The sequence below is a fragment of the Psittacula echo genome, assembly GCF_963264785.1.
Source record: "Psittacula echo genome assembly, chromosome: 11".
In the NCBI taxonomy this organism is placed as follows: Eukaryota; Metazoa; Chordata; class Aves; order Psittaciformes; family Psittacidae; genus Psittacula; species Psittacula echo.
The window spans coordinates 4,543,879-4,570,922 of NC_137746.1; the positions used below are offsets into that span (position 1 = coordinate 4,543,879).

General features: G+C 46.0%; 2 protein-coding genes across 2 annotated transcripts in view; both read right to left on the bottom strand.

The window, feature by feature from the left end:
- KLHL3 (kelch like family member 3) overlaps positions 1-5,227 on the bottom strand; it is a 41,563-nt gene extending 36,336 nt beyond the window's left edge. Inside the window, exon 1 of the mRNA XM_080627291.1 lies at positions 5,122-5,227. Coding sequence (XP_080483417.1) covers positions 5,122-5,135 — 14 coding nt within the window. The 5' untranslated portion in view covers positions 5,136-5,227. The remainder of the gene's footprint in view (positions 1-5,121) is intronic.
- An 11,684-nt stretch (positions 5,228-16,911) lies between these two features.
- Positions 16,912-18,952, bottom strand: HNRNPA0 (heterogeneous nuclear ribonucleoprotein A0). The gene has a single exon (XM_080627367.1). It carries the CDS (start codon positions 18,635-18,637, stop codon positions 17,696-17,698), a length of 942 nt encoding a protein of 313 aa, XP_080483493.1. The 5' UTR covers positions 18,638-18,952; the 3' UTR covers positions 16,912-17,695.
- Positions 18,953-27,044: the final 8,092 nt, after the last annotated feature.

A 27,044-nucleotide genomic window follows, 5' to 3' on the forward strand; every position in this document is an offset into this window, starting at 1 on the left:
GAAAGATGAAGCTGTGGAAGCACAAGTGACTTCATTGAGCTTTCAGTCTCCAAAGCCAAAGCACGCACAGGAAGCAAGCAAAACAACCAAAACAGAAAGAAAATGCAAAATAGGAAAGTGAAAGCGAAAGGCAGCAGCAGTGACAGCTCTACCCATCGCTGCGGGGAGGACAGTCCCTCCGCCACCGAACACTGCTGCCATCATGGTCAAAGACAGACCTACAGGACCCATAATCAAATGATGCACACAAAAATCACAGGGATTCCTTAATAGGGAAAAGCACACTGCTGAGATTTATGTATTTATTAGCACTCCAGTGCCAGGGACCAACGATTAGGTTCAAACTTCACCACCACTGGCAAAAGATGCAATTCAACGGACATGGTAAGTTTGAGTGAACACCAAAGTAAATGTCAGATCAACAAGCCTTCATAAAGCCTGCACTCCACCAGTGTTTGTCCATTTTACACCCATGTTTGTGTATTTTAAAAGCGAAAACCTTGTTTCAGAGTTCCTCAGAAAGATCAAACAGTTCTTCCTAAAAAGCCTCCTACCAGAGACAGGCTCAGCTCTATCAGGAGAGTGGATTCCCCACTCTGCCACAGGCTCACCATAAGAAAACACTGTGGATTGTCTGGTTCAGAACTTCGTTCAGAAAACCCCAAGTTATGCTATTTAAAGTTATTCTCCATATGACTCACAAAAAACACATCTGAAAAACTAATGGCCAAGAGCCTTTAACTCATCTCGGAGTTGACTCAGCTTCCACAGAGCTGCGTTCCAGTAATGGGCAGAGGATGAGTTTATCTGGGAGAAAGATTTCACACCCCCAAGCCTGCACTGTCAGAGATCACCGACACATTTCCAATGGAGAAATGCAAGAACCCAAATGCTCCAAGAAAAATGCAACCTGCAAAAGTAAAAACTACCTCCAAGAAGACCTAAACATTGCATTGCACAGGGGTTTTCCCCCACAGTACTAAAAATTATTACACTTATTATGCTGTTATATTAATGGAGCAAAGCAAACAAGGAACAGGGTCCTCTGATCAAAGGTACCAGCTGAGAACACCCAGATGTGCTGGACTGCAGCTCCTGCACCCCATGACCATGGAGACTTCCCCCCAGCACCTTCACATTTTGCCTGGCTGATGTCCCACTGCACCAGCAGGACGCTCCAGCAGGCTGCCACCAGCTATTTGTTCTGTTCCTGGGCTATCCGAGGCCATGCACTGAGCAAATGGACAAATGATTTCATTTCCCTGGGCTAGATGAACATCCTCATTAGGGACACAGCAGGATTCTCCTAAAATAAGCAAAGAGGCTCTGCCTTTCAAAGAGCACCAACCACACCACCACCTCCTGCACAGCCTTTCAACGCTGTCCCCCAGGAAGAACCCTGCTTTGAGAGTCCCCAGTTAAACCAGAGAAGCTAATCACTGTTCAAACCATGTTCCTCCTCTCCAACACCCACTAGCAGGGCTCAGCTCACAGCTCCTGCCTGAGCATGGCCACATACCACCCAGCAGGAAGGTATTTTAAACCCCATAACCCGTGGCTGTGCTGCACGCATGTACCAGCTATAAAGTTGAGTTGCCTTAGTTACCAGCAGTAATTACAGATGTCTTTGTAGATTACATGAAAGAATAAAAGCCTTCCTTAGAGCTACACTGTCCCCTGGCAAGATTATCGCTGTGCAGGGAGCTGGTAAACCCCAGGAACAAAAATCCCAGCTCTGACAAAACCAATCCTACCACTGGCTTTACGCAAGCCAGGAGTTCACCCTAAGAAGGGGCAGATCTCAAACGTGCTCTCCTTCAGTCCTTATGCTGGAGAGATGATGGGACATGTCCAGCTCAGCCTCATGCCAATCAGCAGCACTGGGGGGGGTCTCTGAGAGCTGACCTCATCTGCTGACTGCACAGCGCAGGCTGGGATCTGCTCTCCTGTCCCATCACAGGTCCCATCACACTGTCAGGGCTCTGTGACCTCCCACATCATGAGCAATCCAACACTTCCACAGGCACTTCATCTCCTTGTGTTGACTTAAAAGTGACATGTTGACTGTAAATTCTCAAAGCAAATGGACCTTCTTTGTGGGATATGTTACAAAAATCACCATCAAAATGTTAATGTTCAGTTTCTGAGAGGTTTGACATAGCTCCTATCTATAAATTTGATAGATGCCCAATAGCATCTACTAGTGATCAAAACTTAAATGCTTCTACTAAAATAAATGGCGACTAAAATATTTAGTATTTGCAAATGAAAAATCATTTTACCTTAACTGGCACAAGTCTCTGTTTAGAATCAATGGCCAAAATCATGGTGCAAATATATTATGCCCAACAGTTTTATTTCTCAAGTCAGGCAGACACAGTAAGAAAGAGGTGTCAGTGTAATGGCTTCTTCATAAAAATCTCAGTTTCTGCATTTGCCTTTAGGTATAAACAGAGACAGTAAAAAAGCCATGACTGAAGGAATGCAAAACCTGAGATGGATTTGGGGAGGATTTCAGAGAGACATATTCCCATTAAACGTATGGGAGGAAGCAGAATGGAAAGGATTATGGGCTTTTTAATGGCAATATTATTTGCCTATTTTGTTGACTTTTTTCGGTGCCTCCATCAGCATGGAGAGATCAGCTTAGAAAAACACACAACTGGTACACAACAGCCCCCAGAAAGGATATTCATATCAAAGGAGACCTCAGGGGAAAAACAGACCTCAGGAACTACTGAGGAGAAAAGTCTTTGCTGACAGTAATGGAAACAACATAAAATAACTCAAATACAAGAATACGATTTGCTTTCAAGGGCAAATATTGTATTTCTCAAACCCAAAATTACGAGCACTTTAATTCTTTAACCCCAAAAAATAGCATTCCAGGGTTGTTTTCCTATTGAAGCTCAATACATCTTGCACATTCAGAACCAGAGTCCCAAGCCTTATGTAATTTCTCCATAAAATGAAAGCCCCTATCAGCACAGTAAAAGGAAAACAGGGTTCTGAAATGATTTCTTGCCATATGTAGATGTTTTAGGTTAAATTCCCCTTGCCCCCAGCTGCTGCTGCTGCCCATGTGCAGTGACATGGGCACATGATACCACTGAAGCACTCGGATGTGCAGGTTATCAGGATATTTGAGTCTGGGCAGGCTCAGGACCAGTGTCAGAGGGGATGTGAGCACCAACAACGTGTTCCTCACCCGCTGCAAAAATGGACAAAGCAGTAACATTAAAAACCAGAGGGAATTTTGCTGTTGTGAAACCCACAGAGTAAAATTCGAGGTCTAATCTTCGTGACACACATATGAGTTGAAATGGGAAGCAAAAGTACAAAACAAGAACAAAACCAGCCCACGGTGCTCACACATCAAGGTCATTTTAACACCTCCTCCTCCTCCCAAGCTTGCTCAGAGCAGACAAAGCAGCCCCAGCACAGAGCCACACAACGTGCCCTTTCGCACCACAAAGCAGGTGAGTATTTTCAGCCACATTACTACTGCCCCCAACCAGTTCAGGACCGCCTTCCTCTTCCTGAAAACTGGGAATACAAGCAGCAATTCGGGTAATCATTCCTCCCTTCCAGAGGCAGAGAATGTGCTGATGGGGATGGTCCTTCATGTCCTAAAAACAGATGGTCTGGGGAAAAAGGATGAAGCAAAACAGTCCAGGTACTTTCCTGATGACTTTTTCCCAGCCAAAGGCCTCCAGTCAAAATGAGACCATTGCTGGTAACCAGAATACAAAGGTAATAATAGTGCCAGGGATGATCCCAGCCTGGGGCATCAAAACAGCCCTGCTCCACTTCCTCAAGCACTAGGCTCTTTTATATATATATAAAACAAGAAGCAAAACCCATTCCATGGGCTAGTATCAAGCATGACAAGCTTTTACTTGAAATTAATTGCTATCTGGATTAATATCCAGAGATGCCATTCACACCCTTACGGGAAGCAGAAGCCCTACAGTGTCATTTAAAGAGGGACACGGCAGGCTGAAAGCTTTGCTTTGCACATGAAATACACAAGCAATTTCAACCTTTGAGTCACATAAGGGTAGAAAACTGCCCTTCGGAGCTTGGAAAGCAGCTCCCACTGGCTGCTGCCAGTGTTTTTCCTCGGCAGAGGGAACATTCCCAGAATTCGGGGGTTGACCCCTGCTTGATTTTCCAATGGATCACATTTAAACAAAACTTCGGCCAAGCCCTGGCCATTAGCACTACCAGCAGGTCGAACCCCCCTCTCTGTTCCCCCACCTTGCAAGGTCACCAGCACAAAAGAAAGCACTCGGCATATCCTGTTTTGTAAAGAAACACCAAAATCCCAAACCCAAGCCAGCTTCATGTTTAGTTTGACGCTGTATAAGCGAGAGAAAGGCTGCCCGACAGAGGGGAGGAAGAACCAAGGCAGAGCCGAAACACTCAATATCTCTCTGGCATCTATGAAGTCCATGCATAACAATAACCTCTTTTACACATCAGGTAGACTCTGCGCGCCCTTCCGCATACAGCTCTTGGAGCGAAACAGCTGCCTTGCAGGGAATAAAGTGTATATGGCTCAGCTCCCATGGGAGGGAGACACGGGATCCCCTGCTGCCTGTTGTAGCACCCGCGTACAGCCTCCACTACACAGACAGGTAAATTGACCCCTGAAGGCTCCACAAACATTACCCGGTTTCATTCATGACTTAAAACCGCAGCAGATATCAATGGGAATATCCCCAGCTGAATGCCCAAGTCAGTTCCAGGTACACACGAAGCAGATACAAGCCTTTGCGAGGCACGTCCTGTCCACCCTTCTGCGCACCAAACCGCAAACACCCCCCGGAGCAGCCGCTCTCCCACCTCGCTAATCTAACACATCCAAAGGGAAAACCTCTCCGTTCCTCCGCTGTGCAGATACGGGTTGAAGCAGCCTGTCACCATGATAGTGCAACACCCAGACATGGAAGGGCAGCGCGCATCTCAGAAGGTGCTTCTGCAAGCGGGCAGGAGTGAGTCGGAGATGGAGGGTGGGGGGGGAATCCCTGCAAGCCGCATCCCTGGGAGCTCCATCCCCATCCCCAGGGAATGGCACCCCTCGGAGCCACGGACACAAAGCCCCGCCGCGGTACCCACCTCTCCTCCTCCATCGTGCGGCGCGGCGGGGCCAGGCCCGGGGCCAGGGCGAGCGGCGGGGCAGGCTCAGCGCTCCGGGCCCCGCATGGCTGCGAGCGGCCGCCCCGCCCCGGGCCGCTTACTGCGGGAGCGGAGCGCTGCGATCGCGGCGCGCCCCGCCGCAGCCACCGCCACCAGCGCCGCCGCAGCCGCACCGCCCCCCGCCGCCGCGCAGCCGCCTGCCCCGGCGAGTTACGATCGTCTCCGAGCAACGGCAGCGGCGGAGGGAAGGGAGGGAGGGAAGGAGGACAGGGCAGGACGCTCCGCGCCGCCCGGCCCGGCCCCCAGAGCGCCCTCCCGGCCCCCAGAGCTCCCTCCCGGCCCCGAGAGCGCCCTCCCGGCCCCGGCTCCGGTTAACGCCGCGGGCACGGCCACGGCAGCAGGGGACAAAACCGGTCAAAGCACCACCCCGAGCCCTTCTAGCGGGGGGACAGAGCGGGAACACATCGGGCAGAGCCACGGGACAGAGCTGGCACCGGGGAAGCAGCTCTGGTCCTGCCAGCACACATCCATTCATCCATAAAATCAGCTGGGTTGGAAAAGACTTTTAAGATCAAGTCCAACTGCTCCCCAGCGCTGCCAAGGCCATCACTAACCCATGTCACTAAGGACCTCATCTACACAGTTTTTGAACACTTCCAGGGATGGTGACTCCACCACTGCCCTGGGCAGCCTGTTCCAATACCTGTGTTCCAATGCCTGAGCACCTTCTCGATGAAGACATTTTTCCTACTATCCAATCTAAACCTCTCCTGGCACAGCTTGAGGCCGTTTCCTCTTATCCTATCACTTGTTACTTGGGAGAAGAGACCAACCCCACCTCACTACAACCTCCTTTCAGGTAATTGAAGATACCTTCTTTTCTCCAGGCTAAACACCCCCAGTTCCCTCAGCCATTCCTCATCACACTTGTTCTCCAGACCCATCCATCCATCTTTCTGCTGTTGATCCTCATCCTTAAATCAGTGTCATTTCCTCCTCAGCTCAAGAGCTGGCCTCTGTGGAGATGGTGGGTGAGCTGAATGGCCCGTAATGATTTCAGGTCTTGGATAGGATTTTAGCAGACTGAAAATCTCCAGTCAAGCCCCTGCACAGGGCAGCAGCAGGAAAGGGCCGGTGATGCTTGGACCTGCTGAAGGTCCCAGCCACACCAAAGTTTCCTTAGTCCCACTGCAGAAAGTAGGATCTAGCCTCCAGTTCCCCAATGGATAAAAATCTTGCTGTCCTTCTGTGTAATCCATCAGGACAAACACATGCTAAGTCCTTCTAAACTGCAGGTGCTCTTTAGCCCAAAGCACTGGATTAAACCACATTTGCCATTTTTATTCTAATTGATACAAATACAGGCACTGCTACATAAATCTATTTTTTTCCCCTCATTTTTGTCCTGGGTATCAGTGGTGACAATCTAAGAGATGCTGCTGCACCTTCTACATCAGGGTTTCAAAAGCTCATTGAGAATCTTAATAGCCATCACCCCATTCCTCAGGTAAGGAAGCTTAACACACCTGGAACTTAAAGGACTTAATCAAAGTCCCATGGGGATGGAGAGTGAAGAGTCTTGCTGTTGTTCAAACGCCGTTTAGGAGCCTCCCCATAAGCAGAAGAAATACAGATAATGCTGTGAAGTCAAACCTCATACAGGACTCAGCCAAAATTACTGCATTTTCCTTTTAGGAATCCTGTTAAGCAATCAGTTTAAGACATCCAGATCATCAAGTAGTTCCCCACTGTCCGTTCAGTCATCTCTGGATGCACAACATGCAAAACTGCAAGACACAAGTGTTCCAACCAAAGAAAAACTATTACAAATAGTAGAATCCACCTAGAAAATGAGGGCTAGAGCTTGTTTCCACTGAGTAAGCCCTCCAGGAAACATAAGTCCAGATACAAGAGCAGGTCCTGACACAACCAGCAACACCTTCTTACATGCTTCACCCCACCAGCACATGTACCACTGGACTCCGTAAATGCCAATAGCAGCCATGGAAAGGTAAATCCCAGGGTCAGACGAGCAAACCAGTCAATAGTCCTTGCTGGAATAGGACAAAAGCATCTTTCGGTAATCAGAAATTATCTTTATAGCAGCCTTGCAAACTCATCATGACTGTGTAACAACCCCAGTGCAAAAATTCCTTGCTTGTTTTTAAATGCAAGGATTGGTATCTTGGAAAAGCATCCAGCTAAAAGGAATTAGTAACACCTGATGGATGGAATTTTTTCAGTCTCTTTCAAAATGCCTATTCCCGAGCAGCCCCAAATTCCTCCTACATCTACTCTGCCTTCAATCACTGACAGCCATAGAACCAATGCTCAGAGTGGAAAGGTGCACAGAACACCCCTTCCAGCCAGTACCACCAGCCCTTGGCCCACCAAAATCCTTACAGACTCCTGTGACAACCTTCAGACCTACAGTGAAAGACCAAACCCCAACTCTGTGAGCTGTAGGGAGAGGAGAGATCAAAGCACTGCCAATGTCCCTGCAACTGCAAGGAATTTCTTCAATGAAAATGCCAGTAAAGAAAGGAATTTAAACAATCCCTGCCAATCTGATCCAAAACTCTCTCCTAGCCTGAAGTCTGGCTGCTGCTTTAACCCTGAGGTTGTAAGTAAAGCACATTGAGTGCTTCTGAGGACTTAGTTCTGTGAAGAGCACCAATGCACTCAGACAACACACTGTCAACCTCCACAGCTTCAGCAGTAACCAGAAAAATACATCTTTGAGTGACCAACCTGATGTAACCTTGAAGCTGGTCCTGCTTTGAGGGGTGTTTGAACCAGATCACCTCCAGGAGTCTCTTCCAACCAAACTTGTTCTGTGATTCTAATAAATAAATATTCATTTAGACAGATCTCTATTTAGACAATATTTTCTGGGGAAAGCTCCACTAAAGCAATTAATGTAAGAAAAACAGTGAAAAGCATCAAACTGAAATAGATGTCTTCGTATCTTGGTGGCTAACTGGAGTCACTTGGAGATGGTACTCGGGTACTGCTCTGTCTCCCAGCAGGCCCAGAGCACAAAGTGCCTTGGCAGAGAAGTCCTGAAAGTATCTGCTGCCCAACCGCTGCTAGGATTTAGAGCATGCCATATTGCTTTCACTTCACAAAACCAAAACAGCAGCTAAAGTTTAGCTACTGAAGCAACTCACAGGGATCCAAGTTACTACAAGGCTCACAAGGAAGCTCTAAGAGACCCTTTAGGCAGGGACCTTCCCAGAGCTGGGATCAGTGATGTTTTGGCAGCTGAAGCTTAAGAGGAAAGGGACTCCACTGAAGCACTGCTTTCTGCAGTGTGTGGTTTGCAGAGGAGAGTGGACTGGAGCCCCCACCCAGCACTCTGCCCCACCAGCGCCCAGCTCTGCAGGCTGAGATGCTGCAGAAGCTAACGGCACTTCCAGCTTCTGGGGCTGTTGCCCTCTGCTGGTACATGTCCCGATTCCACTCATCTGCTGGAGTTTGTGAAACACATTTTCCTTTAATCTCTAACATACAGCACCTTTCCTATAAAAATAATGGGTTTACCCCAAATTTCATAACATCACCACCTTTAGAATAACACCACCTGGCCATCTTCACCCCAGCCATCCTACTGCTCACCTACACATCAGTGACAGAGCAGCTGAAGACGTTCTTCCCGCTCCTCCTCTTACTTTATTCTGTAGCACAATCAACTGATATCACCCTCATCCAGCCATGTCAGCAGCACAGACTTCCTGACCTGCAGTCATACTACATATTCATCAGAAACTTGCTGGTTGATTTTGAGATAGATTTTATGGTTTGGAATTTCTCAAAAGGCAAAATTAACATTCAGGAAGAAAGCTGTGAAACCAACTGCTGTGGGCACTAGAACAATGGCAAAAGCCGGTGCTCAGATGCCTTAAGAACTCCCAAGTCCCTCTGCCTCATGAGTCCTTAGTTTTGCCTCCCATTTCCACACCTCCTGGAAGTGTACAGTTCTTGCTATAGGCTCAACACAAGGACTTGAGAAAAAGTTTAGGTTATGGTCCAAAAAGTGGGGAATTTTGCATTGCTTAAGTGTTAAAATATCATTTTAATGTGATTCTTTGTCTTTATATCTCTTAATGCTTCCACTATTACCTTCTATAATAAGGGGCAACTATCCATATGCTTCATAAAGATGTTGTATGGCTTAATATCTGTATAGTGTTACTCTGAGAGACCAGCATAAACCAACCTATTCTCACACAGGATCTCGCCACCTCAGTCCAAGCCTCTTTACTATTACTCCTTGTATACTCACTGACTCGCTCTCTCCTTGAAATGTTTTAAAACACTCCATTTTTTGTCCTCTGCAAATGAAACTCCGTCCATCACCCCCGTATCACAACACTACATGCCGCAACATTAAGGCAAATGAGTAAATCACACAGCTGCTACACAGAAATTCAGGCAAGATAGTTTCTGCACTCATATTTTACCTGAGCAGAAAAGCTGGCTCGTGCAGCAAGTCTTCCTTGCAGGTAACAGGTTGTCCTTCATTATCCTGCTTGGTATTTTCTGGGCAAACACCTTTTTCTCCTCGATCTTCATAGCATATTCAGAGTCGGAACTGTATGGCAGGGGCTCAGCTCGGGTTTCTCTTCACTTACTGGACTTTTGTGGTGTGCTTTTCAGAGCTCAGCTTTCCCTTTCTCTCCATGCAGAAGTGCACCCTGTAGGGGGGGAAAGAAAACACGCTTTGAGAAGGCGTCAGAGCTTGTGGCACCAGCTCATTGCAACACTTCTGGCCTCTGGAGGAAGCCCAGCTCTTCCTTTCCCAATCTTCCCTCCAAAGGCGACATTTCCCAACTCCTTTCCAGCACATCAAAAACAAGAGCTCCTCGTTGCCACCAGCTACACACAAACCTAACATTTCCAAAACACATATGGTACAGATCCACCACCAAGCTCATGCCTTGAAGAGGCTTTAAAAGTAAAGCAGGAGCCCAGATTCTACCTGGTGCTGGGTGAGTAAAAGAAAACTCCAATAGCAACTTCTAAGTGATATAATTACAGAAAAAATCACTTGCCTGCAATTAAAATTGCAGAAAATAATGGACCAAATGGACCAGTGGGCCTAAAGGGGAAAAGGCACAGTGATTCACTCATGGTTACTTCCTGCAAAGGCTTGAAACCCCTTGGGGATCTCTTTTTCAGGAGGATACATATATTTCCATGCAAATAACAGTAGAAAGTGAGCATTACTGGGCTGGCAGAACACACTTTGCTAAATACCCTATGTAAGAGGCATTAGCAGTTACAACGACAACCACCCTATCCTGTAGTGATGTCAGGAGGAGAAGTCCTGAACTTGCAATCAGACAGGACCCAGAGCAGCTCCCTCCAGTAAATGAAGCATCATTATTCCAACAGTGTTGGAAAGGATACAATTAAGGAAGCCCAAATGAAACCACACAGTGATGGACTTTGGCTAAATTTGTTACCTAGTGAGGTTGATTCACCACTCTGCAACCCAGCCAGGGAGCAGTCAGTGAGCCCAAATCCAGAGGACATCCCTTTTGAGGAGGGAGAGGATATGGAGGATGAAATGGGAATAAACTGTTTCAAAACAGAGCTGACAGGGCTGTGATTATATCCAACAGCCAGGTAAGCACAGCCTCCCCCCAGGGCCATGCCCTGCCCGTGTTGTTGTAATTTGTTCATCAGGGTGTGTGGTTGGGAGAGGGAGGCTTTCCACTGAAACTCTGTTAGTGTGAAGTAAAGAAAACAAGGTATTGATCCACAGAAAAAGAGAACAAGTAAAAAGAGTTTGCAGTCCCAAACACTACTTGCACATTTCATCCAGCATTGCTTTAATCCAAGTCTATGCTGGAAATAGGAACCGGATTCCCAATCTTCCTTCTTCCCAGTCAGTGCCTGCAGTGACTGGACTCCCTTCAGGATTTTGTGGAGAGCAAAAGCCCATTGTAAATCCACAGAAAGCAAGAGATACAGAAATGAAGAAGAGACTGAGATGACGTTTATCCTTTCTATTGACTAGATTACAGACTAACACCATATTTTCAGAAGTCTTTCACTTCAAAACAGTATTCCCAATGAAAACAGGGTTTCTGCGAGACAAACTACTTGGCAAATCCATGCTATAAAGTAGCATTTGAATAACTGAAGTATTTTCAGACCCTTTCTGCTTCTAAGGAATTGTTCTGCAATGTTCATCAGTGATTTGTACTTTGATGGTAGTGAGCAAATGAGCATCTTGACACATTTCCAGACAGAAACTGAATCCCTTTCTAAATTGGCATCGATTCCTTACTGCATTACACATGGAGAGTAACTATTTATAGTAGTTTAATGAATGGAATATGTATCAAAATTATATATAGCAAGTGGAGTTTGGGATTTTTGATGGGGTTTTTTTGAGGAAGAGCTGTTCTTTCCAAATCTGTGTATTTTCCATTTGTGAAAGCATTCAGGAATGGAACTGTGTGCATCAAGCTAAGAGGGTTAATATCCAGCTGCCTCACACAGATGGCATTATTAGTCTGACTGGGCCTGACACCTAGTTTTCAAAGTTAAGGAGCTTTGGTGACTTGGATGGCTGACAATCTGAGAATAGCCAGTGCTCTAAGCTTGATGCTCTCTGTAACAACTCTAGGCAATACCACAGCTTTGCCTAGCAGACTTTCAACCGAAAAAACAAGTGACACTGAGAAGGTACTTGGGGAAACGCTGCTGCACCTTTTAGCTCAGGGCTCCTACTGCAAAGAATGAACCAAGGGCAGAGAACAGTACTTGCACTTTATTTTTTCTGCCACAGCCTAGATCTGAGGAGTTCCATCTTCTCAACTGTTCAGACTATTCAGTAGATAGGAGAAACAATGGAAATACAAGAATCTGAGGAGTGTTTCTTCTGCACCAACCTACAGCTTTGCAGCCCTTGCTCTTTCAGTGTTCCCATTACCTATTTCCCCCATGAGTTAGATGTTTCTAAGGGGAATACAGATATGATTAAAACAGTTTTGGAACCATATGAAAAGAGAGGTATCAGTTCAAATGTGATGATGCTTTTCCTTCCCTTTTTATATAACAGAAACGGAGGAGTTCTGGAAGAAAAGGTGGCAGAAAGACTAGGATTTGTCAAAGGAACTTCAAGGAGGAACACACCCAACTCCATCAGCCCTTTCCAAGTTCTAGTATAGAGGTAAACGATAGAAAATTCCTAGGTAAAGACATACAGCGGAGACTTTCATCTCAGTATAAGAAATTCACATCTGACACCCATCAATAATAATAGTACTTTTGTTACAGTACAAATAAATGATCATTGAAGTGGAATTGGAGGTATTGCATGTGCATACACACACACACACATACCAGAAGAAACAGAGTAGCAATGCTTCAACAGGGGACCTAGAAAAAGCCCATTAACAAAAGCAAATAGGGCTTGTTGAGGCTGGCTCTGAACTCCTTGCAGTGTGCTTGCATTGTGAAACACGTTTCAAAGAGAAGCAGGAATGGAACTGTTTTATTCATTTAAGAAATAAACAAGTAACAAGCAGAAAACTCATCTTTAAGGGGTGCACACACCAGATCAGAGCATCAGTTACACCACAAATATTAAACAACCTGTTGCTTTGTACGTCACACCTCTGGCTAAGGTGAAAGTGTGAATTTTGGGGGGTTTCGCTTTCAAACACCTAATATTAATCCAAGGTGTTTGAAAAAACTTACTGGAAATGCCATCTTCATATTAAACCGCATAGGAGCTAGAGGTCCATAACAAGGCATACCAAGTAAACGCAGTACCAACTGTTGGTTCTGTGATATATAATAGATATATATAATATATATATCACTGATCCATAATAGCTACAACAGGACAAACAACTCCTTTTAAACAGTTTGGATAAGCTGCCTTCTGTTAGAAAACCAACATCTCTCAGACTGTAGGAGCCAAATCCCATTCTCACAAAGCACACCACACTCGTGTACTGTGTGCCTATCAGGAGGGTGCCCTTCAGTTTTAATTTATAGAGATTAGCAATTTAAACCAACGTTGTATTTCAGGAAGAACATTGAGGTATGTATTACAAAGAAGCTGCTCTATTTTCAGACTTGAAGGGGAGGTTGGGGTCCCCAGCACCACTCAGGCTCAGACCCTTTTCAGCAGCAACAGGAATGCCAATAGAGTGTGACAATAGTATCAGCTGACGGGGCAGGATAATAAACCAGTGTTCTGCCCTATACTATCCACTTAGGTCTTGCAATGCTAAATGAAAGCAAAATTTGCTTTGCAGAAGGGGAGGAGGAAGAACACCATAAAGCATCTGAGGACTTGAATTACATCTTTAACCATCTCCAGTATTTCAGCTTCACTGATGGTGAGGTCAAAGCACAAAGTGCCTGACAGCAGCTCAAGCACAGCTCCGGTCAGCACCGCTGCTTCACACCCCACTGGCCTCACACAGGTCTGAACTCCTGTGCGTAGAGCCAGCACTGCAGCTGCACCACTGACAACTATTTCAACACCCACAACAAACCCTATAGCTTGCTCAATTCTGGAGGATAAAGACTGTCCACACAAGCCTGCAGGGTAAGGCGCAGCTTATTTTGCAAGTCTGCCACAGCTGTACTACAGTGACCCACTGAGATTGACTGTGGTTGAAGCTGTTTGAGCTGTTACTGCTGTTCTTCTACTACCTTCTCATCCCCTAACACTGAAACAAGGGAGAGGTGCAGCCACTGATTTGTGCCAGTATCAATTCATTACATGTACAGGTGTTCAGCATGTTTCTTTGTAATGTTGTCATCAGGATGATAAAAAGTGGATGTTAGGCTAGTTTTATTAGCCAAATAAAATTTACAAGTCACACAAAGAGCAGAATCAAGAACAAATTAAGAGTAGACATGAACACACATTACAGGTAAACAATTGTGCGCATCACAACTCACGAGGTAAGCTATGATACTACAGTCTCTGAAAACTTTGGTTTGGGGAATTTCCTCTTGCTCACAGATTATAAAAAGGAATACTTGTGCTTTAAGAAAACTGCTGCACTTCTACTCTCATTATTAACTGCTGAAAGTAAATTAGTTGCTCTCACTTCGTATTTCTCCCAGGTGAAACCAGCACAACCCAGTGTTCATTCCTGAACAGAAGGTAATTAAATTACTGAGCTCATTTCACATACATGTACTTCAAAACTAAACTACAAACTGCCAAACAGCAAACTAACGTTACTTTATTTCTACCTCCACGACCATCGTAGTGCACAGTCCCAGACTTATTTACATGCCAGCTATATACTTCGTTTCATCTTAGTTCTTCCTATGCACCTCTATGCAGACAAATCCACCCAGGGGTCAGAAAGTTACTTAATACCATTAAATACGTAAGCAAGGCTTTATCAGCAAACCTCTTCTGTTTATTAAGAACTGTGATAGAAACAGGTTTATATCCACTGAGTCTTAAAAGTCCCTGTGTCTTTAATGCTAACCAATATAAATCTGCATCTCTTTCTATATTCCATGGTACATCCTAGCCATTACTTAACAGACACTTAGTGAGCCTCTCCAATGTTACCCGCATTGTCACAAGGAATTTCTTGCTCCCAAGACACAAGAGGTCAGAGCACAGCAAGTCCCAGCTACTCAAGACACTCGCCACAACACTGTTAAACAGACAACAATCTTTTGAGGGAGAAATTAGGTAGCAAACTGCCTAACATAGGTGCAATTTCTGGGACCTACTTGTATTCTGGAAGACACTAGTCCTACGAGAGGACTAGCACATACAGACAGAACATCAGACAGCATGCTTCAGTACAAGTTATCAAACTCAAGCTATAGCTTGGACAAACCATCAGATTTCACACAGAAAGCCACTTTTTTTAAAACCTACTTATTTCTAGTACCAACATATTCTTTCATGGCATATAACACGTGAGAATACCATAAAGTTGGTGCACAAATCTTTACCTTCCCAAGTCTAATGACAAGCCACATCACAGAAGTGCATCTAACTATCTCGTTCAAAACCAGGCTCTTCCTTGATAAGGTGAAGGCAATTCACCACTGCAAGGGACCAAATGGTTTGCCCAAAACAAGACAAGACCTAGAACTCCACAGTTCACTTCAGCTACAACAAGGAAAGATGTGCTTCAAGTCCAAGGATTACTGTCCAACACAGTTTTAAAGTCCAAAGGTAAAGTAAAAAGCTTCAAGCCCCGTGAACTGAAATAAAACCAAGCACCTGAAGCTGCCCACCAACAAGAGCTGGCACCTGCAGTGTTTTACAAACACTTCTCTGAAACCACTTGCATTTTCAACAACATATCAGTGATACTGGTTCACAGAAGCAAAACAGGCTTTTAAGATAAAAATATAACAATATAATAGCAAACAGCAAGTTTCTTGGAACGTATTTATAAAAGCAAAGTCAAAGCAAACCAGTTTCACTGTAAGAGACACAGATGACCAGAATCAAGAGGAAACAGCTCTTGGTTTAAACCCTGTGACACCAAAAGGTTGCTCTGCTTATGTAAGTTTACACAGGTAATCAAGATTATGCTAGTTTTACTCCTAATAGCAACAGAAAGACTAACTTCAACCAAAATCAGCATCAAGTCAGACTGACAGTACCTTGACATTTCATGTTAAATCCTTCAGCCCAGAAGCACAAATCCCTAGAATTTGAATTGTCCACTGGAATCAGTGGGAATTACATGCCTAGTATCTTGCATATCCGGAGCAAGCAAAAAAACCAGCTTTTAAGATGCAGTCCCAAAAACCATCAGCATTAAAGACTAAGTGCTTAGAAACCTGAAGGCAAAGTAACTTCGTACTTTTCAAGTCATGCCCCGTACCATACATACTCTCACTCAAGTATATAAGGAATTCAAATCTTTATTTGATATCCATAAACCCATAAACGTTTGCTATTCTCTATTTCTATGCAGGAAGGCAGTTTTCCCCTAAAACATTATGCTTTTTAATAAACAACAAACTTCCAATTCTATTGCGTGAAAGGGCTACAAATATACATTTGTTAAATCAAGCAGACTACACAGAGATTTCTTGCTTTACAACGGGCACCTACATTGCTGGTACACTTTGCTGGCTCACTTATCACAGCACTTTGCCCACGTAGTTTAGATTATCATTTTGAAACATGGGCAATTGTCATTATTAAAAATCAAAGGAAAGAAAAGAATAGGTGCTGAGGCAGGCATTGCAAATCCATTCCTTTTCCAGTCTGTACTCATGGAGCCCATCTTTATTCACATGCGGATGTTACTGCATTCGACACCAGTCATCTAGTGGCATGAAATACCTTTCCAAAGTCTAGTACAATCGTTAGCAAACCACTTTTCCTCCTGCTGTAACGAAGCCTGCAGCAAGGGGCTGCCATCCTGTCGGTAGATGGTGCTGCGAGAGATTCTTGGGGAACTTTAAAGAAGGACAATAGTTCAGAGTGAAAAGTCTGTTAACTCGGTACTATGAAAACAAGTACGCGTTTTAAGACGGGATAAATGTCGACCCTTTCCTGGAAGGAATCATACACAGACAAACCGAGAAGAGGACTTGAAACTAAGCAATCGTAATTTCGGAACATTTCATATGAATGAAGCACATGCTTAACACAAACTATTTCTTCAAAACTACACAGTACATACGTTGATGGAAAAAAGTCCTATAGAAAAAACTGACCATGTCAGCACATCAAACCGCCCAGTACAAGATGGTGGATGCACACAAACGGGGGGAGAACAAGGGATTTAAAAACAGACCACATCCACGGGTTAGTACTTCAAAAATTTCTCTGTCGAGCGTCTGAAAGCCAATGAATCCACTAGCAGGGGGTAGCAAAAAAGTCAGTTAGGACCTTTACTGGCAAGAAAATATTTACTCTAGGTACAGAGAGCTTTGAAAGCAGAGGAACACTTGCTTCAAACCTACAAAAGCCTTCAAACCGTACGGAATGGATCCTAGGAAAAATAATTAGACATGTAAAGGCCAATGAACACAGTGATTTATTTAAAAAATAAAAAACGTAAAAACGATTTTTTTTTTTCCTCCTTTACAGAAATGTTATTTTCAGTCATGGGATCCGAGTAGGTTTTGTAGAAAAAAATGTAGGAGCCAGGCATCGAGTCCTTACAACAAAGGAAATTCCCCCATAACCCTTCCCAGTTTTTACTCCAGATCAACAAGACACTTCCCACCCCGTACCCCCCCAAAAAAAACCAAAACAAAACAAATTAAAACAAGACATTTTTCGTTGCTAGTATAAAAACGACCAAGGTCCAAGTAATAATAAAAAAATAGAGTCCATCAATGACTGTAACACAAAGTATGTGTATGTGGGGCCCAGTCCATCTTCAGAGAGAAAGAAGTGGCACAGGCAGCAGAGGCGACCCTCAGGGGGCATTTAGGAGCTGCTCCCACAGCAGGGAGGCATTTAAAAGGAGCTGCCCTTCGGCGAACGAGGGGAGAAACCATTTCGAAGCTGCCCCGTATCAAAGGGAGGGCTTTCCACGCCACCCCCAATGGGTATGGGCGCTCCAGCTCAAAAAGAGCCGCCCCCGTAGCCTCCCCCACCATAGCCTCCTCTGTACGGTCCACTGTTACTGCGGCCCCCCCAGTTGCCGCCCCCTCCTCCACCTCCTCCGCCGCTCTTCATGGGGCCGTAGGAGGACTGATGCTGGCTGTAGCTGCCGAACCCGCCGTACCCGTTGCCGTAGTCGCCGCCTCCCCCTCCGCCGCCACCTCCGTAGGAACCGCTGCCATAGGAGCCGTAACCGCCACCGCCGCCACCTCCTCCTCCACCGTAACCGCCGTAGCTATTGTAACCGCCGCCTCCTTTGGAGAGACCGTTGTGATCCCGGTTGCCGGATCCACCGCCGCCCCGGCCCCTTCCTCCGCCTCTGCCGCCCCGGGAAGGCCTAGAACCGCCGCCTCCCCCGCCCGACTGGATATCCTCCTTGGGCACAGCCTTCTTCACCTCCACTCGGTGGCCCTGGATCGGGTGGAACTTGACCACGGCCGCCTTGTCGGCTGCATCGTGGTTCTGGAAATAGACGAAGCCGAAGCCGCGCTTTTTCCCACTCTGTTTGTCAGCGATGATCTCGGCCTTCTCCACGGGGCCGAACTGGCTGAAGTGCTGCACCAGGTCCCCTTCGCCTACGTCCCCTTTGAGACCGCCCACAAAGAGCTTCTTCACCTTAGCGTGAGCCCCCGGCTTGGCCGAGTCCTCCCGGGACACGGCCCGCTTCAGCTCCACCGCGTTCCCGTCCACCGCGTGGGGAGATGCGGCCATGGCGGCATCAGCCTCCTCTACCGCCGAGTAGGTGACGAAGCCGAAGCAGCGGGAGCGCTTGGTCTGCGGGTTGAGCACGACCACACAGTCGGTGAGGGTGCCGTAGGCCGCAAAGTGCTCCCGCAGTCCGGCCTCCGTGGTCTGCACGTTGAGGCCGCCAATGAACAGCTTGCATAGCTGCGAGTTCTCCATGCTGCCGCCGGTGCCGGGGCTGCGCCTGGGCCTGGCGCCGAGACTCCTCCTCCTGTTGGGGGGCAGCTCTGACGGTTTTTTCCCCCCCTTCTCCGTCTTGCCGCTTCTTCCCCCTCGCTTACTGCAAACGGCGCTACCTCACGGCTGCGGCAGCCGCCGGCGATGGCTCCCTCAGCCTGGCTCCAACGCCTTGCCTTCGCTTCGCCTCACCTGACCAGCAGAAGAGACAGGGACGTCCCGGCTGCCGCCGCTCCTCCGGAACGGGGGGTGGAGGAGGGGGCAAAACACAGACACGCACAAAATGGCGGCGGCTGCTTCTCCACAGCTCGGCCGGCGACTGGTGCCCACACAAAGGGGCCGCTGGGAGCCCCGCCCACCCGGCTGCCGCCGTGCACGCCCCCCGCTCCGGCACAGCCAATCAAAGCGCGCAGCCGGAGACGTCCTCCACTCACCTTTTAGGGGCGGGGCCTCCGGCAGCGATCGACGAGCTCGGCGGCTAATCAGAGGGCGCGACCTCCTCCGCGCGTCGGCAGAGAGCCCGGGGGTTGGCCCGTGACAGACGAGGCGGGCAGCCAATAGGGCCGCGATGTGGCGGCCGGTGATGCGGGGTACCTCCTGCGCGCGCCGAGGGAAGGGGCGGGGCGGGGGCTGCGCCAGCGCGTCCCGCCCGCGGACGTCAGCCAATGGGCGCGCTCCGGCCCCGCCGCGCGCTTTTCTCCCCCGCGGCCCCGCCCCGCGGGTGGTGGTTGCGGGGCGGGGGGTGGCCCGCGGGCGGCTCGCGCGGGAGCGTTTGAAACGCTGACCGTTACCCGGCGCGCGCCCCCCCCCCCGCCGCCTCACGGAACGGCGTTACCCGCTGACAGCGCTGCCGCGGGCCTGGCCCCAGGGCTGCGCTTACCTCATGGCCGCGTTCCCTTCCCCGCCCCTGCCGGCCGCAGCCTCGCACCTTCGCCAGCAAAGCGGCATCCCAGGGCAGTACGTTCCTGACGGGCAGCGACTCCTCTCGCCGGGGGTTTTATCCACTCCGTTTTGTCCAGCCTCTGTCTGCTCCCTCGCAGCGTCAGTTAGCTGCTCTTCACTCATTTGTGCCCATGTCCCGCTTTCCAACATAGAATCAATGAGGTTGGAAAAGACCTTCAAGATATCAAGTCCACCACTAACCAGTGTCGCTAAGCACCACATCTACACGGTTTTCAGTGCTGCCCTGGGCAGCCTGTTCCAGTGCCTGGTCATAGTTTCATTGAAGGAACTGCCTAATTTCCAGTCTAAACCTCCCCTGATGCAGCTCGGGGCCATTTCCTCTTGTTCTATCACTCACTTGTTCCTTGGGAGCAGAGCTCAGCCCCTCCTGGCTCCATCCTCCTGTCAGGCAGTTGTAGGGAGCCATCAGGTCCCCCCTGAGCCTTCTCTTCTCCAGACTGAACCCCCCAGGTCCCTCAGCCCTTCCCCATCACACTGTGCTCCAGGCCCTGCACCAGCTCCATTGACCTTCTCTGGCCCCGCTCCAGCCCCTCAATGTCTCTCTTGTAGTGAGGGGCCCAGAGCTGAGCACAGGATTCGAGGTGAGGTCTCACCAGTGCTCAGTGCAAGGGCACAATCCCTGCCCTGGCCCTGCTGCCGCGCTGGTGCTGGTACAGACCAGGATGCCGCTGGTTCTTGGCTGCCTGGGCACAAGCTGGCTCAGTCACTGAGCACCCAATCTGTTGCCTCAGGCAGCTTCTTTCTGGCTTTTCCTGCTACTGGTCCCTTCCCCATTTCCAGCCCTCTCTCCAACCCCACCACTGCCTCCTCGTCTCACCCTTTAATCTCTCCGTAGCTCCAAAAAGGAGGTCTTTTCTCTAAATACCTCCTAATGTGACTAGTAGTGAGATGCATTTCCTTTTATATATATACACACTTCAACACTACCTTAAACATAGCTTGGAGACTGCAGCACTGTTTTCATCAGAGTGATTGGTTTTCCTCCATCAGAAACAGGATTTGTTTTGGCCTTACACACACTGAGGTTTACATTGGAAATTATCTAGGAGAAAATAATGGTTTTGTGGTGAATTTTTCTTTCCTTGAAGGGGCTCCTGCATCACACAGTGTCTGAAGCTCATGTTAACTGAGTCCTCCTCACAGGTAATTGTCTAACCTGCTTCTACAACCCTCAGTGAAGGCAATTTCACAACCTCCTCAGGTAGCTTCTTCCTTTGTTCATTATGGCCACAATGAGATAAGTTTCTATTTAGACACTGTTTGAAAAGATAACCACATAATCAAATACATTGGGGGCGGGCTTTGGACAAGGGCCCATAGGGACAGGCCAAGGGGAATGGCTTGAACCTGCCAGAGGGGAGATTGAGATGAGCTCTTAGGCAGAAGCTCTTCCCTGTGAGGGTGCTGAGGCGCTGGCACAGGGTGCCCAGAGAAGCTGTGGCTGCCCCATCCCTGGCAGTGCTCAAGGTTCAGAGGATTTGGGGAATGGGTTAATAAGAGATGACTGTCAGACCCCCTGGACTGAATATTCCGACCCTCCTGACCCGGTTGTTATGGATTTGTTCCGGGATGTAGTTCCACTGTTGCCTGAACTGACTGTGCTGGGATTGCCACACTTCTCCTATGTGCCAGCCCTGATGGCTGTGCTTCACAAGCAGGGATGTGTGCATCACGCAGGGATGCACCTCAGAGAACCGAGACAGCCAAAACTGCTTTATCACGAAGAAGGGCTCAGTTTTAGCTGCCTCAGCTTTCTGCAGCAGTTTTTTGCGTGGTCCCACAAGTGCTGGTGCTGGCAGGAGGGGAAGGAAGCAGAACAGCAACACCCCCCTGGATCAGATCAACTCCTGCGGAAAGGCACCCTTAGAGACTCACAGACACAAGCGTAACGTTGGCTGCATTGGAAGGTTAGTTAACTACAGCCCCAGCTGGAGTCCAGAGAGACTGAACATTTCAGCACAAAGATTCTTCCTTATTCCTCTTCGGGTGATGTCAATAGCAGGGATTAACACTGCTGGTGAAACCTGTACTCATTTCTATCAGCTGGCCAAGTTTTCATGCTTCAGGCTAAGAAGCCACGATTACCATTAACCAGTAGGATTAATACTTGCAGTAATCTAATTTATTTTTCTTAAATTGAATTCTTTTATAGCCAGGTATTAAGAGTAACTTATTAATATGACAGGAATATTAAATGTCTGTGTGTGACAACCACTTACAGGGAAAGATGTCGTGTGTTTAGCTCCATTTATCTCAATGCAGGGACATGATAATTTTATCTAGTTTTAGAGAAGATAATATGTCCATAATGCCACTGGAATATTTGAGGGTTTAAAACAAACAAATCCCACTCTATTAAAAAGGACCCAAAGACCTCCCTTCCAGAGGCCATCTGCAAGCTCTGCACAATTACAGGAAATACAAAAATACATTTTGCCTGCCACTTATTGTAAAAAATGTGTGGCCCTTCCCAAGATGCATTAATATCTGTTTCATAGAGAAAATAACCCATGAGAGTTTTACAGACACTTAATAATTTACATTAAGAGGAGCTAATTCTGGCCTCAGTGGGTAGCAAAGAGAACAGAACACTTGTTTATGAGTCACTTTCTCTCCCTGAATGCAAGACATAAGTAGGCCGGGGAAGAGATCAAAGAAAGTCACTACTTTCAGCAAGAGAAGATGAGGGTCTTAAAGATGTGAGCAAATCACTGATACAACTAAAGTATAAAATATAGCCCAGCCGCTCCCTTTTCTGTTTGCACTTCTGACTGGTTGATTTAATGAAAGGAAAACACCTCTAAAATATATACACCCATGTCTTGCAGATAGAAATGTCTCCTCTGATACTACAGAACAGCCAAGGTCTGCTTGACCTGGTGTCCTCCTGTCCACTGTCCCTTCCCAGCTACTGTGTAAGTGACCTCATGTAGTTCACGTACTCACTCAAAATCACGTTCAGTCCCCACACTGAAAGAGCCAAGCGCACTGCACATGTACATGTGCCCTGGCACATACCACCAGGCTTCAGCAATGCAGGGCTTCCCAGACAGCTAAACAGGAGTTCCTCCTGCACATATCCCACAGACCTTCGTAGCAGCTCACCTGAGCCATCACAGAGACTCCAACCAATCCTCTCCAGTTTCTGTTGGATTCATGCCTGGTAAGGCACCCAGTCAGCATGCCAGATCATTGTTGTACACATTCCTATGAACTATGTGCCTTTACGTGCTCCTGAAATGTGTCTTTTCCCTCTACAGCTGGGTGAGCCACTGCAAGCGTGGGATACAACGGGTACCACAGCGTGAGTGCAGAACCCAAGAATGAGTCTCACGCTGGGCGTGTGGGATGTGACAAGTCTGCTAAAACAGACAACACTCCAACAGCTACAGCAGTTTCTCCACCACATATTCAATCTGCTTTGAACTACATATGAGTAAATGCATAATATGTATTTAAAATTTCTCTAGGCACACACCATTGAAGAGGAAATACGTACATTTCCCTCCTGACAGGGCAGTCACAGCATTATATTGGTTCCATTGTGATAGCAACGTATAGAATAAAAATTCATTGTACAAGCAGTTTAAGTTTCTTAGACAGGTAAAAGCTCCACCTGTATCATCACCTAAAGAAAATGTGTTTCTCAAATGAGAGGCACTGGCCAAATAATACATAGTGTTAAATGGCTTCTAGGGATACTTTAGTTGGCGTTAGAGTATTGGAAGGAAACCCACATCATTTTTATGCATAAAATATTCCAGTTATTCCAGTAGAAATCATACTACCTAGAGTCCACAGGAGGGCATTACTGCTCAAGAGATCATAAAACAGGCAGCTGAACAGTCCCTTTCTAGGGGTAAGCTTCCTGTGGTATCATATACTGTTTAGTAAAAGCTGATACAAAATAAATTATTAAGGAAGTAATATTTTAATTACCTAAACCCCTGTATAAACACAAAGTCATATGCTTTTAATTTGCTTCAACCTCTTTAATCTAGCCTATATCAGTGTGGCTGGCTTCCATAATCAACAAGTATTGACTCACTCTTTCAAAACAATTAAAGTTTATCAGCTGGACTTTTAGTATATTTTGTTAGTATAGTGCAATCCTCTAGATTTAGGTCTGGTTTTACCTTTCAACAGACTGTAATAACATTATCATTGATATAGATCTCATCTTGATTTTTCTAAATATACATAGGCGGAAATGGCTGGAAATAGAGCAGATTCAACCATAATTATCCAGATCACTCCGAGATCCACACACTTTCAGGCAAGGATTTTTAATCTCATCATTTCAAACAGCTATTACTAGACTTGTAGAAGCCTTCCTCCTACCTAAATCATCCCCTCAGGCAGAGAGTAATCTTGCAATTCACAGGAAGGCACATTTTGATAAAACATGCAGCAGCACCACAGACTTCCCCATCCTGGCCCCTGGCTTTAGCTACAAGTCTGAAGAACTTAAAAGAGATGCAGCAATCCTTGAGAGAGCTCTTGCTTTTTTGGCAATAGGTTTATCTTTCCCTCTGTTCTGCTGATTGCACTTGTATCCACATAAACACCAACCTGTGATCTCACTTTTGAGGCTATCATGAATTAGCACTGGTTGGGAGAGGCTTTTAATTGAAAAAGATTGATTAACATGCACTGAGAGGAAACTAGATAGTCTTTTGCTACCTGAAGTTTGAATATGAGACTCTTCAGGAGAAAGATTTCTACTTAATGCAAATTCAGATGGGGAATAAACCATTACCCCTCTCTTTTATTTGCTTAATACAATATAAGATACTCTACAGGAAAAAGAGTAACTACAGAATAACTCACAGGAACTATTTCTCAGTAAGTAGTTTCAAAAGTTCATCTTACTGAACAAAACCTTCCCTGAGCCTTTTGTAGGGGGAGTGTGCTGAAAGAGAGGAACACACCTTTGTGAAGAATGAAGAAGAAAGACATCAGAGAACTGAATTCACATTCTTTTCTTTGGATTTACGGTACCATTTTTCCTTAAATCCTGCCTCTCTCCTCTTCTCTCTGAAGCTCAATTTCTCTTTTCCTCTTTCATCTCTTCACTTTTCTGTCATAATTGATGATTTCCTTTCTTCTCTTTCCCAAAAGTTCATATAAGATCAGGTCATCATTTGGAGTGATAGGATGAAAGTAAGACAGCAAAACTGCATCTCAAAAGTCAAGCTTCTTGTAAAGGATCAAAGAACCCAGCAATGCTGGGACAGATGTGAGAGGGTACATCTTTCACTGTATCTTAGTCCAAGCAGACCAGGATCATAAGTTTTGCCAAAGGAAGACCTGGAGCCAGCAATGATCTCAGCCATGCTCTGATCTTTTTTCATCTGCAAATCTTTCTTACGTATTTTCCACTTAAAATCTGCTTGCTTTTCGTCCCTTGCCTATTCCTAGGTCCCATCTATTTCTTGTTCCACAGAGCCTCTGTAGGGTGGGGTTTTTTTTTGTGGTGCATGACTGATACTTAGCTTTGTTTGGGAACAGCAGGAAGAGTTATGCTATGAAGTACCTGAAATTAGCTGCAAGATATTCCTGCTATTCAAGAAGTTTTAGAACTAGGTGCATAAAAGCCAGGCTTCCTAGACACAAAACAGCAATCTAGAATTCATATTTTTCATTCAGAAAAATCAAACTGTCATTACAGTTTGAAACATGCAGGGAAATTGAAACAGACTGAGATTAACAGGAAAACCCTTTTGATTAGTTAAGTAGTTCTTCACTAACCATTAGGACAGTGAAAGATGCTGTGGCGTGAGAACAGCAGGGTTTGGTGCTCACTGTGTTGTTAGAAAAAGACTGTAGAATAAAAAATAAGAGATAAAAATTGTATTTCCTCAAAATCTATGAGCTATTGAAATAATTCATTTTTTGGCAGAGATCACTCTTGGGAAACATCAGCTGGAGAAGTTCTAGAGAGCTACAAAGGATTGAATCAGGGTTTGGACAGTGGAAACTGTTATACAATATGAATTAATGCTGTCACACTCCTATTACAATTACTCACATCTTATCTGTTTTTCAGTAAGAAAAGTAACTTGGCTGACCCCAAAAATAAAGATGCTAACCTTCAAGCCAGAGTGTATCAATCTTCATCTCAACTGTGTGCCAGCTGAAAGCTCATAGCATAATATAATGTTTTAAATGAATATGCTATTATAAGTAACTCATTTAAACTTAAAGCACATTTTAAAACAGTTGACTTTTCATTTCTAAGCATGACCTAATTGAGAGGTATGGACAGAATGAAGCCTTAAGGGTATTGCAAAGCTGTTCTCTAGAGCTATGCAATACCATGGAGTGAAAACTAAACTCCAGGTAGTGAAACCGAGTGATTTTTTGTGATCTTTTCCAATTAGGAAAAAAAATTCCAAATTATGGAGCAGTGCACCCACTTACACACAGATATCAACCCTTCTTCATCTCTGTGATCTCTGGAGAAAAATTTACTGCTCATACTTAGCTGGCATTCAGATATTGCTAGTTTGGTCAAATTATAACCCATTTGCTGAAGATACTTAATACGGAGTTGATCTCTCCATCAAACAGGAAAGTGAGAAGGGGCTGTGGTTTTCCTCCATCATAACATATTATCTCACTTTATTGACACCATCTAGCACATCTGACACTAAAATAAGAGATTCCCAATTATTCTTGCTTCTTTCTCTGTGCATCTTTGAAGTGCTATAAAGAATAATAGTTATGAGGAAGAACTATTCCAGATCCTTCACAGATGTTATGGGTCACTGAGCCAGCTCTTAGCCAAACTGCTATTACAGAACTATTACACCTAGGAGGCTGAGAAATTGTATGTATACATCTCTACTAAACCTTGCTTTCTGAAGAAGGGAGCTGCACCAAGAGCAGCCAGCCATCAGCAGAGATTCCTGCTCAGCAAGGAATCATGTAAATGCCAAAGCAAAAGGTGAACTCAAAGGACTTGCATGTTACAGAATTTTTTCACCAACAGACTGTTGCCAACCCAACAGATGTTACAATCTTAAAGTTGGAAAAACTGTTTATTATGACACCTAATCACTTACCCTGACTTTCCACACTGCCCATAGTCTGTATGCCGGAGCCTGGGAGCCAGAGTAATAGCACACCTTCACTGCAACCAAGATGACATGTGGACCCTGTTTATTATCAGCTGGCTGGTTTAGATAATAGTGCCCCGACCTCTGTGCTTGTAATGGTTGATCGCTACCTGGTTTAAAACTGGCTTGGGAACATTTACACAAGCAGAGCTCATGCCTCGAGCTGCTGTACAACCAGATGCTTGGAAAAGATGTTCCAATTGATTTCTATATGAATATCATTCCTGGCAAGCTTTTAGGATCAGTCTTTTATTGGAACAATTGTGCTTAGGTGGTAATCAGTTTAATGATTGGCATTTAGTAAA

Excerpts from the sequence above, each read along its gene's own strand:
- HNRNPA0 (XM_080627367.1), bottom strand. The coding sequence starts at position 18,637 with ATGGAGAACTCGCAGCTATGCAAGCTGTTCATTGGCGGCCTCAACGTG.